Here is a 16,263-nt window from a genome sequence, read left to right as displayed (position 1 = left end):
TCTTAGGTTCCTTAAAACCTTCACTACCTTTTTCATGTGTTTCCTGTACATGTACAGATCTATGTAGAAATTCAACAGATCCATTCTAGATCTAAAAGAATCTAAATCAGTTCCTGAAGATCCGCTCTTTTCTATGGAGTCAATCAGGTCAGTAGTTTCTATTATACAAGGAGGAAGACTTCTGGTATCTATCGGCATCAGGGATGCATATCTGCATGTCCACATTTCCCACTAACCAAAGGTTTCTGCAGTTCGAAGTAGAACAGCAGCATTTCAGTTTGTAGCCTTGCCCTTCGGACCAGCTACAGCACCCCTAGTGTTCACAAAAGTGCTAGCCCCACCTCTAGCCAGGTTAAGGGCACAGTGCATAAACAGTCTTGGCATACCTAGATGATCTATTGCTAATAGACCAATCGGTGTTCGAAGTAAAGTGTACGCATTACAACCATGTACCTGGAAAAGTCTGGGTTGCCTTCTCAACCTAGAGAAGTCTCCCTTAAAACTGCCTAAAAAGCTGGAGTATTTGGGTGAGATCATAGATACAGCCCAGAAAAAGGTGTTCTTGCTCAGGTAAAAAAAAAAAACTCCATAAGCGAGTTGGTGCGGAGGGTCAGGTCAAAAGCAGATCCTTCCATTCACCTTTGCATGAGGTTGTTAGGACAGATGGTGGCTTCATTCGAAGCAGTTCCCTATGCCCAGTTCCATTTGAGACTGCTACATAACGATCCAAGCTTTGGACTTGCCAATGTGGCTGTCCCAAAGGATATCCCAAAGCCTCAATTGGTGGTTACTAAAGAATCTGCTAAAAGGTAAATCCTTCAGACCAGTTATCTGGAAAGTGGTAAGGACAGAGAAGGCAACTGTCCAAGGACAGTGTTCAAGAACCGAAAGAGCCTTGGCCATCAACATCCTAGAGCAGTGATGGAGAACCTTGGCACTCCAGATGTTTTGGAACTACGTTTCCCATGATGCTCACACACTCTGCAGTGTAGTTGAGCATCATGGGAAATGTAGTTCCAAAACATCTGGGGTACCATAGGTTCACCATCACTGTCCTAGAGATTCGGGTAGTGCGTCTGGCTCTGAAAGCCTGGACTTCCAGGTTAAAGGATTGTGCTGTCAGGATCCAATACATCAGTGCCGCGGCTGTGGCCTATATCAATCACCAAGTGGGCATCAAGAGTCTCTCAGCGCAGAGAGAGGTGAACCATATTCTAACTTGGGCAGAAAGAAATATTCCTTGCCTATCGGCAGTCTTCATTCTAAGAATAGAGAATTGGCAGGCGGACTACTTAAGTCGCCAGCAGATTATTCCCAGGGGAATGGTGTCTTCACCTCAACATATTTTCGGGCTGTTTGAGGGACTCCAGACGTAGATCTTCTAGCATCCAGTTCAATATAAAGTTAGTCAACTTTGTGTCCAGAGCAAAGGATCCATTCGCATGCAGAACAGATGCGTTGGTGATACCGTGGGATCAGTTCTCACTGATCTATGCATTTCCCCCTATTCAGTTGCTGCTTTGACGACTTTGCTTTGACTGCAGGATCAAGCTGCAAAGAAAATCTGTAATTCTGGCAGCACCAGCATGGCCCAGAAGGTCATGGTAATCGTAAAGATGGCAGTGAAGGATCCATGGTTCCTTCCACTAAGGCTAGACCTGTTCTCATAGGGGCCGATATTCCATCCTACTTTATGAATGCTAAATTTAACAGCCTGACTATTGAAACCCACAGTCTGAAGAAACGTGGACTTTCTGGGTCAGTTATCTCTACTTTAATTAATGCAAGGAAACCAGCTTCTAGAACTATACATTATAGAGTCTGGAAGGCTTATGTTTCCTGGTGTGAATCCAGGGGGTTGGCACCCTCTTAGATATATCATAGGCAGAATTCTTGCCTTTCTACAATTAGGCATAGAGATGAAGTTGGCCTTGATTACTATTAAGGTCCAAGTCTCAGCCTTATCGATTTTATTTCAGAGACCGCTTGCTATACATTCTTTAGTCCAGGGTTTCATGCAAGGGGTGATGCGGATTAATCCACCAGTTAAATCACTTTTGAGCCCTTGGGACTTGAACTTAGTTTTGTCAGTGTTATAAAAACAGCCATTTGAACCGATACATCATACTCCCTTAGTCCTTCTGACAAGGAAGCGGGTATTTTTGGTTGCTATATCCTCAGCAAGGAGGGTTTCGGAATTGGCTGCTCTTTCATGTAAAGAGCCATATTTGATTATTCATGTGGACAGAGTGGTGTTGCGCCCTCATCCAGACTTTTTACCAAAAGTGGTTTCAGGTTTTCACCTGAACCAAGATATTGTCCTACCATCTTTTTTTTTTTTTTTTTGTTTTTGTTTTTTTCCCAAAACCATGTTCCAGCGAAGAGAAGTCACTACATTGTATTGATGTGGTGAGAGCAAATCTATTTAAAGACAACTGCTCAGATTTGTAAGGCTAATGTCCTATTTATTCTGCCAGAGGGTCCTAAGAAAGGGCATGCAGCTTCAAAATCCACTGTCGCTAAATGGATTCAGCAAGTTAAAATTCAAACTTCTATTTTAAGGGGTACGATTCCCCCTTTTCAAGTTAAGGTGCACTCTACCAGGGTGGTTTGTGCTTCTTGGGCAGTGCGTCACCAGGCTCCATGGCTCAGATCTGTAAGGCTGCAACTTGGTCTTCAGTGCATACATTCAAAAAATGTTATCAGGTGGATGTAAGGCGGTATGAAGATATCGCCTTCGGGCGCAGTGTGCTGCGGGCAGCAGTATAAGTCCTCAAGTCTGGGGGTACCCTGCGGGTTGTCTCTCCCTCCCCTCAAGTAGAATTGCTATGGGACATCCCATTAAGTAATTAGGCACTGTGTCCCATGATGTACGATAAAGAAAATAGGATTTTTATAACGGCTTACCTGTAAAATCCTTTTCTCTGAGCACATCATGGGACACAGAGGTCCCTCCCCTCTTTCGGATTTAAGTATATTGCTTTGCTACAAAAAATGATGTGTTCCTGGAAGGAGGAGGGGTTATATAGGGAGTGAACTTTTTTTAATTGGGTATACCAGTGTCATAACCCATTAGCAATTACTTTGGCTCTGTTTCCCATGATGTACTCCCAAGAAAAGGATTTTACAGGTAAGCGGTTATAAAAAGCCTATGTTTTTTTTTTAAGAACATTAAGTAGATCCCGCTGTTAAAGTTTTCTCAGAAAGTAGCAATTTTAGTAACCATTATTTTGGCATGTAGTGTCTCCAAACTGGCTAAGTTGTCTTGCAAGCCTCTGTTTTTGGCCCTTCATAAAAATTACATCAATCTAAGACTTTCCTGCCTAAGGTGATAACCGCTTTCCACACTTGAATCTTTAAAGAAATTTTTATTTCTATAGTTTCCTGCCAAACCATTCCACCCAAAGGAAATTACCTTACATTCTTTAGTTGTAGTCAGAGAGGTTAGGGTGTATTTGAATGTCCAGGTTACTGAAGTCAGATTCCTGATTCATGGTTGTATAGGGCCCACATAAGGGCCTTAGAGTATGAACTGCTATCTCATGCTGCATATGACAAACTAATGTCCAAGCATATGCTATTGAGCACAGAGAACCATTGTTTCTGTCTACAGCACATTCTACAAGACTGGTAAGTGCATGCTGGGCTTTCCACTATTAAGCATTGATTTCTCAGGCTTGTAAGCTGACCACTTAGTAATCACTTATGTTCACTAAGTTTTTGAAAGATGGATGTGGCAACAGGCTGATACCAGTTTTGCAGGCAGTAGTCTGACTGGCCTGTATCATTTTATTTTGAGATTAGTTTGGTTTTCCATTTAATTTTTGCTTGCCCAGTTGTGGCACTGCTACTGTCCCAGTAGGTGATGACCTAAAGCAGAACGGTGTTCTCCAATGAACAATAGTGAAAATATATATATTTTTTTTTTTGTACTAGCTGTAAGAGTATTTTCTCTGCATTCATTGGTGGACAACATCTTCCCCTCTGGCTAGGCTGCTGTTGTGTGCTTTAAATATTTTGCACTGCTATGTCAATTAGTTTGTTATACAATTTGAAGGGGCTGCCCCTGGGCTATATTTTGTGTTTTTTAGTGGTACCTAGCCACCTCCTCCTGCAGGTAGCATTATACCCAGGAGGGTGATGATTAAAGCAGAGCAATGTCCAACAATGAATGCAGATAAAGGGATTTTTGGTGAGTACACAAATCCAAGTCTTCTCAGAAGAGAATGTCAGCAGTGCCCCCCCCCCCATACTACTACTAAAAAAAACTATTATTTGGGGCCCATTGTTTCTTTTTTGATTTGAAGGTGTACACTTTTTTTAATTTTATTTGTAATTTTGTGGGGGGTGTTTTTTGTGTAATACCTTTTTAATTTTACTATGTGAAGTTAGCCTTTTTGTATACCATCTGATGGTTTCAAGGATAAAGAAGAAATATTTGTAGATTTCATACATAGCTTGATAAAAATAGGTTTTAGTCATTCTCCTAATAAAATAAATAAAAATGTTATACTATTTATTTTAAACACAGTTCATGTGCATGTGTAGGGATTTTTTTTTTTTTGCACAGGGCTTTTAAATGTCTGAATTTTTAACATTTTATTCTTTCACGTAAATATGGTGAAATATTGGCTGCCAATTGTTACATCCATTTTTATAGCAGTAACTTCTCCCACAGTAATCCTGATGGCTTAGTCATTGATCAGTTGACAATTGCGGACGTCAGATGTGCAAATGAAAACCATCCTTGTAGTAGTAGCCAGGAGGATGCATCCCAAGAGCAGTGTTCAGTTGCTGCATGCATCAAAAATACGCAAGGCTCTTGCAGAGAAAAAGGGTAACCAATTTTATAGAACTGATATTTTTGGTCTGTAGGGTTAGAGTTTAATTTCAGGTTTTTGTCCAGCTGTCCTTATTCTTTGTGGTATATACTCCATAAGTACCTATGGAAAAGTTGAAGGAGAAGTATGGGAATCTGTATTCACCACCCCCCCTCTTTTACTTGCCTAGGTGGATGCAGCATGGGACCGATGCTGCATCTGTCCCCCGGCGTCTCTGCACTGTCAATCGGCAGCTCTCCTGCTCTGCTCCTCCATGGAGCACTGAGCTGTGGAGGGGCAGGGAGCAGCTGTCTTAGCAGCTCGCTGAGAGGCTGAGATGGCCATCAGCCCAGGCACCTAGCAGATCCAGACGTCCAGAGTCCGGATGACGTGATGCCTAGACTGATCTCTCTGTGTGACGTCAGCAGAGAGCGGCCTTTAGACCACTCTCTGCTGAAAACGAGTCACAGGAGTACAAAACTAATAGCACTCCTGTGACCCAAAGGAGAAACCCAGCCTAACATGCTCAGGCTGGTCTTCTCCTTTTAAAGTGAATGTAAAGTTTCTTGGAAAAAAGTCAAACTATGTGCAATAGTGATTATAAGGGAAAACCTTTTACTGAAAAAAAAAACATTCTTCACTGCATCCTAGGCTAGGGATAGACACTTCTTATGAAGATCGGTAGGTTTGCCACTGTCACATACCCCTGCTGCTTTTGTTCAGAATGTACAGGACTGGTCACGGGCAAGTCAACAGCAGTCTGACCACATGCCCTCTGACATCATCTGTGCTGTCCTTTAGATTTAGACTAGAAGACCGATGCAAAATGGTCACTCTAGAAAGGATCTCCTTCTGTGGTCAGATTGAAACAAAAAAGAATTGGAACCGGCACGATCACCAGGTGTTTTCCAGCTAAGGAAGAAATAAAAATACAACAACCTAAATTTTCAGATAAGTCAACACAGTGCACAAATAGAAAATTATGTTTTGGGTAACATACACTTTAACCGCTTCCCGACCGCCTTACGCAGATATACTGCGGCAGAAGGGCACGTACAGGCAGATTAACGTACCTGTGCGTTGCGCTTTAAGAGGCAGGTTGCGGATGTGGCCATTGGGAGCTCCGTGACCGCGGGTCCCGCAGACTCTGTCCGTGGGCATACCCGCGACCGTCTCATAGTGAGGAAGAATGTAAACAAGCATCTCCCCGTTCTGCCTACTGATCAGCTCTCCCTGTAATCGGGAGTGCTGATCAGTGACTTGTCACACACAGCCCCTCCCCCCCAGTTAGAATCACTTCCTAGGACACACTTAACCCCTACAGCGCCACCTAGTGGTTAACCCCTTCACTGCCAGTCACATTTTTATAGTTATCAATGCAATATTTTAGCATTGATCTCTGTATTAATGCCAGTGTCCCAAAAATGTGTCAAAATTGTCCGATGTGTCCGCCGTAATGTCGCAATCACGATAAAAATCACTGAGCGCCGCCATTGCTAGTAAAAAAAAAATCATTAAAACTATCCCCTATTTTGTAGACACTATAACTTTTGCGCAAATCAATCAAACGCTTATTGTGTTTTTTTGGTTTTTTTTTTTAACAAAAATATGTATAAGAATACGTATCTGCCTAAACTGAGGAAAACATTTTTTTTTAAATATTTTTTGTTTATATTTATTATAGCAAAATGTAAAAGAAGCGTTTTTTTGTTTTTTTTTAAATTGACGCTTTTTTTGTTTATAGAGCAAAAAATAAACCGCTGAGGTGATCAAATTTGTGAGGTGATCAAAGAAATCTCTATTTGTGGGGGGGAAAAAAAGGACGTTTTTTTTGGGAGCCACGTTGCATGACCGCGCAATTGTCAGTTAAAGTGGCGCAGTGCCGAATCGCAAAAAGTGCTCTGGTCAGGAAGAGGGTAAATTCTTCTGGGGCTGAAGTGGTGAAGGATTCATGCACACATAGCTTTTACAGGCATTTACTATGCCTAACATAATTTCCCAGCACTTTCCTTTTTTCCTCGTTTTCCTTTCATTTTACGGGGAGCCACATCTGCAACATACAGCCTGCTATACAAATGAATGGCTGTAGGTGACCATGCTCTTGTAAACACTGATGATTTTTTGCCTCGGTGTTTACGAAGGCACAGCAGTGTGCAACCATTCACTTGTATGGCAAGTTGTTTACAACCAGTGTGCCTACACAGCCCTGAGAAAGCACTCTAGACAGAAAATGTATATAAAAGCCCCGTGTTCATGAACCTTAAGGACTGGCAACAGGCAGCCTGACTTCTCAGAGGAAAAACCCAACTAAGTTATGGATGTGGAGGGGAAGGCCCAGCTAATGATTAATTAATACTTATCCAGTATAAGTTCAGGTATGGATGTGGAGGGAAGACCCAGCTAAGCTTTAAAGCTAGGCTGGGGCAATGCCAATCTAGATAGCTGCCATTTAGTGATCAGCTTGGTTCTCTTGATTGAAGAGGAAAAAATTGTGTCTCACCCTGCTCTGCACTTGTTCAGCTGCTCTCTATTTTTAAGCACTACGACGAATTTAGAGGCCAATCAGAAAGCCCAAAAATGTTGTGCTGCTTAGGGTCTTAGAGGCTGCTTAGAGAACCTCCAGCAAGAAAAAACAGGATTAATGCTGGGAGCAATTGGCACACACTAATTTTGGTAGCATAATTAGTAATGTGGAATGTATCTTGCTGGCTAAAGAACATTCGTTTTTATCAAGCGGTTATGGGTAAACCACGTTATACATAGGTTGGTCTGTGATGAAGATTAGGCAGTTGTGCTCCCTTTTTGGCACAAGGTTAATATCTTTGCATTGCTTTGAACTTGATTCCTAATTTTAGTAATATATTAAAGAGGACAAACTGTGAATAAAATTTATACTTTTTTCCTACAATAACACTGTTTTTTAATAAACACTGATCAAAGCAAAAAAAGTGTTTTGTAATTGTCCGAGTGTTTTTGTCCATGGATTGCATATAAAATAAAATCATATTTGTGGGATAAGGTCACCCAAATGATGTCGTAGAAAACCCTTAGCTACACTTCGTGAAGAGCTAAAATAAATCCTACAGAAGTTGTACCTGCAGCCTACAGTTTTCCAAAACGCACCTTTTCACAGGATCTGTCAACTCTGAAAAGCAAGGGCAAGGATCATAACTAGGGAGGGTTATAACCCCTGTCAGGTCCCCCCCGGCAGTCTGTGTCCCATTGCTGAGATTTCCATTCACTTCCTGTCCCATAGCTAAACAGTAGGTGAGAGGAAATCCCTACAAATTAGGGGAATTCCTTGGGGGATCCTCAAGTCACCAGAACGAATGTTGTCATTGGAAGATTTCCCTTCTATTACTTTTCTAGGGACAACCCAAAATTTGGGATTTTATTTTACTTTCACTTTCAACGATTTTTGAAAGAGACACAGCAATCCAAACCTGACGGGTTCTAATCCCTCTCCACTCTATCCAAAGCAAAAAAAAAAAAGTTTTGCCTTTAGTTATACTTTAAGTCTCACACAGCAGGGCTCAGTGAAGAGAGCTCTGAGCCTAGATTGGAGAGAAGGGGCACACTCCCTCCTTACATAACATGGGGAACATGCACAGCTGTGGCTGCCAATCACAGGCTGTGTGCTGAAGCTCTCTTCCCCATCACCAATTATCTCTTGGAGTATGGAAAAGTTGTCAGAGGTGACTCATGCATGTGTAAACTGATGCCTATCTTCAGGGAGTTTCGCAGTCTGGCTAACCTCCTGAATGTAGTCCTATTCCCTGGGCAAGAGGCACTACCTGCCTACCCCCTTGTTCGTTCTTGATCCATTCTTCGTATTAGGGACACCTGGTACCCTACCCCCTTTTCCCTTCTGAACGCTCCCCCATCCCTTACCCCTGGCTCAGTTATGGGCATTGCATTTTTCTGATATTTTTAATGTCCTTGCATACATTATTCCTGTGTCACTGTTCCATTTCTGGGTCCAGCTGGCCACTGGGATGCTTTGCTTCCTGATATTCTGTAAATGATCTTGTTGAACAGTTTTGTATTTGAGTCTGTTTTCGGACTCCCACCTAGCTACTTTATATGCCTTCCCAGCCTTGCACACTAACAACCACTTTCATAATCGTAATGATTTATGTGACCATCCATATTGTGTATTGCTGGGCCTGTATACATGTAGATCTAATTGTGTGATCCTCTTTGCTGCTTGGCTATTTTACGCGTTTCTGTTTCTTTGGTTGTAAACTGCAACTTTTATGGAAAATAAAGGAATTGCAATAAAATGGTGACTTATGCACTTAACCGGAAAGAGGCAGAGAGAAATTTCCTCCAGTGTTTTGAATAGACGAGTACACAGTATAGAAGGACGTGCTTTGTTTATATTTCATATCTGAGGTTTACAGCCACTTTAACCACTTAGGGCCGGTTCACACAGGGGGCGATGCGAGGCGACATCGACTTGCCTCGCCGCGACCTGCCGCGACCTCAGCGACGACTTGCAAATGACTTCTGTATAGAAGTCAATGCAAGTCGCCCCGAGGTCGCCCAAAAGTAGTACAGGAACCTTTTTTCTGAGTCGGAGCGACTCGAGTCGCTCCTCTTAGAACGGTTCCATTGTACAGAACGGGGGCGACTTGTCAGGTCGCGGCACGGCAAGTCGTGTCGCCTCGTGTCGCCCCCTGTGTGAACCGGCCCTTAAGGACCAAGCCTCTTTTTGAGACTTGTTTACAAATTAAAATCGTTTTATTTATTTTTTTGATAGAAAATTACTTGGAACCCCCAAACATTATACAGGTTTTTTTTTTTAGACACCCTAGGGAATAAAATGGTGGTCGTTGCAATACTTTGTCACACCGTATTTGCACAGCGGTCTTACAATCGCAATTTTTGGGAAAATGTGTGTCGACTTTCAGTATTTTTTAAACTTTTTGTCCTTCTTTCTATCCCATTACAGCCATGAAGACGTTGCCCTGAATTCTGAGACTGCACTGAACGGGCCTGCATGACATAGCTGTTGCTGTTCCAAACTATATCTGGTGTGAGGCAGGACCTCTTACTCCCAGGGAACTTTATGCAAATGAAGAGACATCTGATTTGTTTGGAGAACTGTATGCCAGAACTACAGAAATTGAAAGCTGGTAGATGTTGTAAAACAAAATGGTCTGAGTTTGACAGCTTGGAAATCTGTCTGTAGGAGTGTATGTTAAACATAACCCCTATGGATGCTTTGACATGAAAACTGCCTCATGCTTATGCAGCTTCTTCCATATATTTTGTTGTCATAGCTATCTCTCTGCTGTAGAAGAGTAACGGGGCAGCTGGAAAATGAGCATGGACAAGTTATTGGTGCAACCCTGTCTGCAAACACCATAAGGGTACTTCCTTATTGTTTTTAGCAATAATTCCCCTTCGTTTTATCAGACGCTTTCCATGCTTGCAGACGTGAGCTTATCCAGCTGTATGGAACTGTTTATTAAATCAGAAGCTGGTCTTGAGCTTGCCAGGAACACAGGATGCTGGTACAGACGGCCATCAGTCTTATTTCTGTTTCCATGCACTTTATCATGCAATTTTTCTCAAGCACCTTTTAATAATGAAATCGACATCATTTTTAGTTTAATATCTTGTTTGAAAAGGTTTTTTTTTGGGGGTCTGCTTTGTTTTATCAGGGAATAGCACAGTCCATACCCATGGAGTTCATAAAATGGACATCATTTTACAGGTATTGCTTGGTCAGTAGTTCTTGCAGCAACAATGAAAACCTTTTTGCTTCCCAGTCAACAATGCACATTAAGGCTTAATGTACACGGAACATTTTGCAACCTCTCCTGAACGATTCCACTTGACAGAAAGTAAACTGACGTTTAAAAACATCTAGTGCTTTTGTGTTTAGAAGCGTGTTTTCTTTTTTTTTTTTTTTTTTTAATAGTCAAAAATGAAAACGTCTGTAAACAAAGCGCGGCTAACCGCATTTACACATGTTTACAAGCTGTTACAAGCATTTGGCGTTTCAAATGCCTCTGAACATCCGCCCTGAACGCTTTTTTTTTTTTTTTGCTTTCCAAAAAATGCTTCTAAACGCAACTGCCTAGAAAGGCTATAAACGACCCTGTGTACATGTACTGATAAGGTAACATTGAGGAGAGTTCAGGGGCAGCTAAAAAGAAAAACAACCAACTGCTCCTAAACGTCCGTTTACCATCAGCAGTGTACATGAAGCTTTACAGTTGTATTGTCCTAACATTCCCTTTGTCGTGTATGTGATGAGAAAAAAAAAACCCCAAAGGGCAAAGTTAAGTGGAGTATTGAGGTTAATGGGATATAACAGAACAGCAGTGGAACTGAGGAGGGTTACTAAAACAGATGCAGCTGTGCTAAGTAACCAATTAGCTTCTAGGTTTTATTATCAAAGCTTAATTGAACAAGCTAAAGTTCTAAGCTGATTGGTTACTATATGTACAGCTGCACCAGATTCCATGTGCACCAGTTTTAGTAAATCTAACCCTATGCATTTGTGCATATACTAAACTCTTTTCAATTATTTGGATAGATGCCACATTGAGCTTTTTGGATTTGTGATGGAAGAATTGCATATACAAAACAGTTTCTGCTTATGGTGGTTGTGTATCAAATGTGCACTGTATAAACCTTTTAACTTATGTGTTAAGGCTTGTTCACACAATGTGGCATTCTCTCCCAGTTTGGCCAAAAAAGAAGGCATTCAGAAGGTGGCAGTATAGTGTCCCAAATGCTCAGCAGCCGCTTCTGTGGCGTTCTCTGAAAAGCAGTTCACCGCGGATCGCTTTTCGAAGGGAACGGTCTACTACCCATGTAAATGACCTCTTGGCTGTTTGATTTGGGTGTTGGATACGTTTCTCATGAAATCAAATATGTTAGTAGCATTTTCCTTTACTGTATATTGATTACAGTAGCATTCTTCTAATTTTTAATTGATGGAAGGTTAAAGTACCCTTTTGGCTCCATTCTGGTTGGTTTAGAACCCGTAGCGACAGGCTTTAACGATGGCACCAGTTTGAGATGCTTCTGAGATCATTCAGAATTCACCGGCAGGTACATTTGACATGCAGTTGGCGGCTTTCCATAATTTCACGCATTTTTTTTAATTCTTCTCGACTTGTATGGGAATGCAAGATGGGTCTGTTATGACCAAAAGCCTGTCTACACAACCCTTAATTCTATACAAAGTTTGCAGACTCTCAGTCAGTGCTTCCTTTAGCCTGGATTTTAAGGTTTTCCATAGATTCTATGGAGCTTATATGTGAAGTTAGATCTAACAAGGCACTAGACTGTTTGAACCTCCTTCATCATTACAGTAGAGGGTGGATTTAGCAGGAAGGGGCGTAGCTTTATATCACCAGTGACCTGTATATGTATGAAATGTTTCGCAACATTTCTGCTTTTGCAGTGGTGTACAATTAAATGTAAATGTACAGCGTAGTAACAATGTAGATGGGAAGATCAGCTCGTTCATACATCCACCCCATTGTTCCTGGACTGTATTGAAGACTAGGGGCTGCAGGTCAGCAGTACTCTGCGTGTGGCTACACATTGACGGCACATGGTTAATTACCTTTACATAGTACACTTGGTCCCCATTAATACATGCAGCATGCTGAAAGTTCTACACCCCCGATCTGCAGTAAGTAGCCCTTCGTCCTTTCATCATCTCTGCAGTAGATTCCAGTTTTCTTACTTTTTTTTTTTTAGCCTTTTATGATGAATAATAAAAAATAAAAAAACATTATGTAAAATGTGGGTTTTTAAATTGTATTTTAAGGCTTGGATAATTATGTGATTTTGTTTTCATATATTTATATTTGCAGGAAGCAGTGTGTTTATTACACATAATTGATTTTTTTTTTTTTTTGATCTTTTTTTAGCTTGTAACTATGTGTAAATGTTTGGCACAAATATTTTTACAATTTGGTCAGCTTATATGATCTCTAAGCAACATAGTTTAAGATTGGCATTTTGAGGATCAGCTTGTGCCCTGCCATATCCCAGTACTACTGACTCACATGGCCAGTGTTGGGTTGCTTTATTGAAGTTTGCATCTGTTAAATAGTTATATCTTTTTTTTTTCAAATGCTTTGTTTCTTTTCAGACAGAATTCTCCCTCTAAGTGGAATTTTCTCTTTGTAAATAAAAGGCTTAGAATACATATGACCCTTAAAAATGTGACAATGTATGGGATAAGAAAAAAGCCTAGCCAAGCTTTAGGACCTGACGTTCAGAAAAACTCTGAAATGAAAGTGTTTAATTCTGGCCCATACTGTTCTATCCAGTCAGTACAGAGAAAAGCACAGCACTACTGGGTACGATTAATATTATGATACAAGCACATAAATATGTGTGGGGCATTGTTTTGTGGCTAAATTGTCATCTAATTTACTGCTGGCCAATGTTTCTGCTTCAGAAGTACATTGTGTGCATACATTATACAATTTTCTTATTCAATTTCCTTTAAATTTACTTTCAACTATGTATTGCAAGGACCTGCCTGAGTGCATACAAATTGAAAGTGTTTAGGTCTGACCTCTATATTATTAGCTATGACTAAGCAACAATGATGTTGTGAAATGCGTCAGCTGTCCTGCTTCTGTTGTCGCATCAACGTTGACTATTCATAACAATAAAGGCTTTTATCGGAGTGCGGCTGTCCAGAATCCATTTCTTCTCTATATTATATGGTTTTGGTAAATCTAAAGGGAAATTGTACAAGAAAATCATATAATGTATGGCCAGCCTTAGAGAAAACAAACACTTTATTTCACGAAGTGTGGTGACTGAGATGTATGGCATTGTTTGCTATGAGCAATAAAGAAATGTGTTTTCAGCTTCAACTTGCCAACTCAGGATGGCCTAATTTGTAATTGTTCTAACAATTAGATGTGTTGCTTAGAGTATCGAGTTTATTTGCAAATTCAGTTTTCTGTTTATTTGTAAAAATTCTAGCTAAAAATGAATGCATTGACCTAAACGTTTTTCACAGAATATCCAATCAGCTGTTTTGTGTCATTCCATTCTGTGGCAAAGGAGAATCATCCACCTTTTTTGGTCTGACATCTTTTGTTTGAATTGCCAAATTTTTGGAACATGAATCGTAGTAAGCAATTTTATTCACAGAAAGTACCTATTTTCAGATTGTCAGAATTTTAGACTCACAAGTTATTACCATTACATGTAAGATTTCTATACTGTGCCTGTTTCAAAAAGTGCTTGTGTATACATCTTCTGCATATTTAAAGCTGAATATATATATATATATATGTGTGTGTGTTCCAAGGGTAGCCACGGCACCCTTGGAGTAAATGCCCAGGTGCTCGCCCACAAAGAAATCCATATAATTCCAAAATTGGTATAGAGGTGTGTGTATGTATGTATATGTGTGTGTGTGTGTATGTATGTGTGTGTGTGTATATATATATATATATATATATATATATATATATATATATATATATATGTGTATATATATATATATGTGTGTGTATGTGATTAAATTGATCAGACCACTTTAGCTAAAAATGTTTATCAAGAATGCTGAAGAATCTATTCTCAGCCACAGGGCTGCTTAACACTGTCACAAATTTAAATGAAATTTAAATGAACAGAATTATAAATTCTTTGGCAGCTTAGGCCACTCTGATATGTAATTCAGCTGTGAATAGCTGTGTGCTTGGATTTCCTTGTATACTATTTAAACACTTAAGATGGGATTATCTGTTTTGTCACATGGAACAGAAAAAGAGAGACTTAGGCCGCGTACACACGGGCGGACTGTTCGCCAACTTTGTCCGCTGAACAGTGTTTCAGCGGACAGTCCGCTCGTGTGTGGGCTTCAGCGGACAGTTTCAGCGGACAGACTGACGAACAAAGTTTTTCGGAATTTCCGTAAGACAGTCCGCTGAAACTTGGTTTTGTCCGTCCAAACTTGGTTTCAGCGGACGGTCCGCTCGTGTGTAGGCAAGTTGGATGGACTAAGTATCGCGCATACTCAGAAAGGGTTTACACGGCCGAAGGTTGCATTGCAGTGTATAGGACGTCGTTTTTCTAGTCCCGTCGTACGTGCCGTTCACGTCATCGCGCACGCTTTCAGCGGACTGTTCGTTCATCGTGTGTGGTCAAGTCCGTTCATGCAAATTTTGAGCGGACTGTTTGTCGGATTGTTTGACGAACAAAGTTGGGCGAACACTCCGCCCGTGTGTACGCGGCCTAAGGACTCTTGCTGCTCTTCTAAAAAATAAGCTGCGGTGGATTTCTTTTCAGAAGGAGGTTGACAGATGCCTGAGAGGCAGTATATTGATCCTTGGCCACCATTTTTAACCCTGCAAAGCCTCCTGCGCTGCAACCATGTCAATTGTGCGTGGTTGAGGTGCCATCCCTATTCACTTGAATGGGTTCTGTTTGGTAGCGCTATTGACTGCCAAATGTGACAGATTATAGTTCTTGCTGTGGCATGCATACAAGCCCCTCTGTCCATTGTATAAGGTTAAGGGAGGCAGTCGAAGGGCAGTTCAACCACCTAGTTTTACAGCCCCTATCTTTAAGATGAATGATTGAACTAAAGGTTTGGGCTTTGCTTTTCTTTTTTACATCAGAAATTTTCCCAATCGGTAGCAAATCTGAGGTTGATTTGATCATCTTTCATCATAGCTTACAGTGATTTCTACTGTGTTAATCACCGACCACAAACCCTAAGCAATTAAAAATGAGTATGTGATGGAAATGCATGAGCACAGGTCAGAATGACTCTAAGATATAGGCAGCTAATGTTTTTATGCAGTGCCTATACAGTTGAGCTCATGCCTGTATTTTGTGCCCTTCCAAGGCTCCATATGGGTGTGTTAGGGAGAAGATGGATGCAAAATGTTGATTTGAGAGAAACTTGCCATTGGCGTCTAATCTTCATTGCTTATATATCAGAATGTATTTATTGGGTTGATATGCAGTTTTCAAAGTGGTGTTTGTGATCAGTTTAATTGACTACCATACATTTTCTTGGTAGCCAAACCACACTATGAAAATTTTAAAATGACTTTTTTAGGTGCTTAACAAGCCACAAAATCTGCAGACGAATTCCTTTCCAGTTTTTTGTTTCATAATTTGGATCCTCCAAAAATCTATATCGTTGAAAGTATATGTATTTTTTTTCCTTTTTAAGAGTGTTTTACTTGTCCAGTGCCAACAGTAACTCAACTGGTAGAGTTATTAACATAGTAAGACAAATGTGTATAACTGTTGATATGTGTACAGCAAATGGGATGTCTGGGATTTAGGTCACTTTACAGGCAGCCTGTCCTGTGTTGGCGTATGGACTGAAAGGTGGCAGGAAGTTAACTTTGTGTTGCAAATATCAAACACGCATGCAACCAAAAAAAAACAACACAAACTTTTTTTAAAACGCAAGAAGTTTAGACTA

General features: G+C 40.7%; 1 protein-coding gene across 4 annotated transcripts in view; it reads left to right on the top strand.

Moving 5' to 3' along the window:
• Positions 1-12,582, top strand: part of PPP6R2 (protein phosphatase 6 regulatory subunit 2) — a 232,444-nt gene extending 219,862 nt beyond the window's left edge. For 3 of the 4 annotated variants that reach the window (XM_077473575.1, XM_077473574.1, XM_077473573.1), the window contains 2 exons: positions 4,679-4,837; positions 9,775-12,582. In XM_077473575.1, the coding sequence (XP_077329701.1) occupies positions 4,679-4,837; positions 9,775-9,826 (211 nt within the window). In that variant the 3' untranslated portion in view covers positions 9,827-12,582. The remainder of the gene's footprint in view (positions 1-4,678; positions 4,838-9,774) is intronic. The other variant, XM_077473576.1, reaches the window with a different exon arrangement.
• The last annotated feature ends 3,681 nt before the right edge of the window (positions 12,583-16,263 follow it).

Source organism: Lithobates pipiens, unplaced genomic scaffold (assembly GCF_037356315.1).
Source record: "Lithobates pipiens isolate NorthernLeopardFrog02 unplaced genomic scaffold, aLitPip1_a1.2 Scaffold_8, whole genome shotgun sequence".
Taxonomy (NCBI): Eukaryota; Metazoa; Chordata; class Amphibia; order Anura; family Ranidae; genus Lithobates; species Lithobates pipiens.
This window is presented reverse-complemented; position numbering and strand designations above follow the sequence as displayed.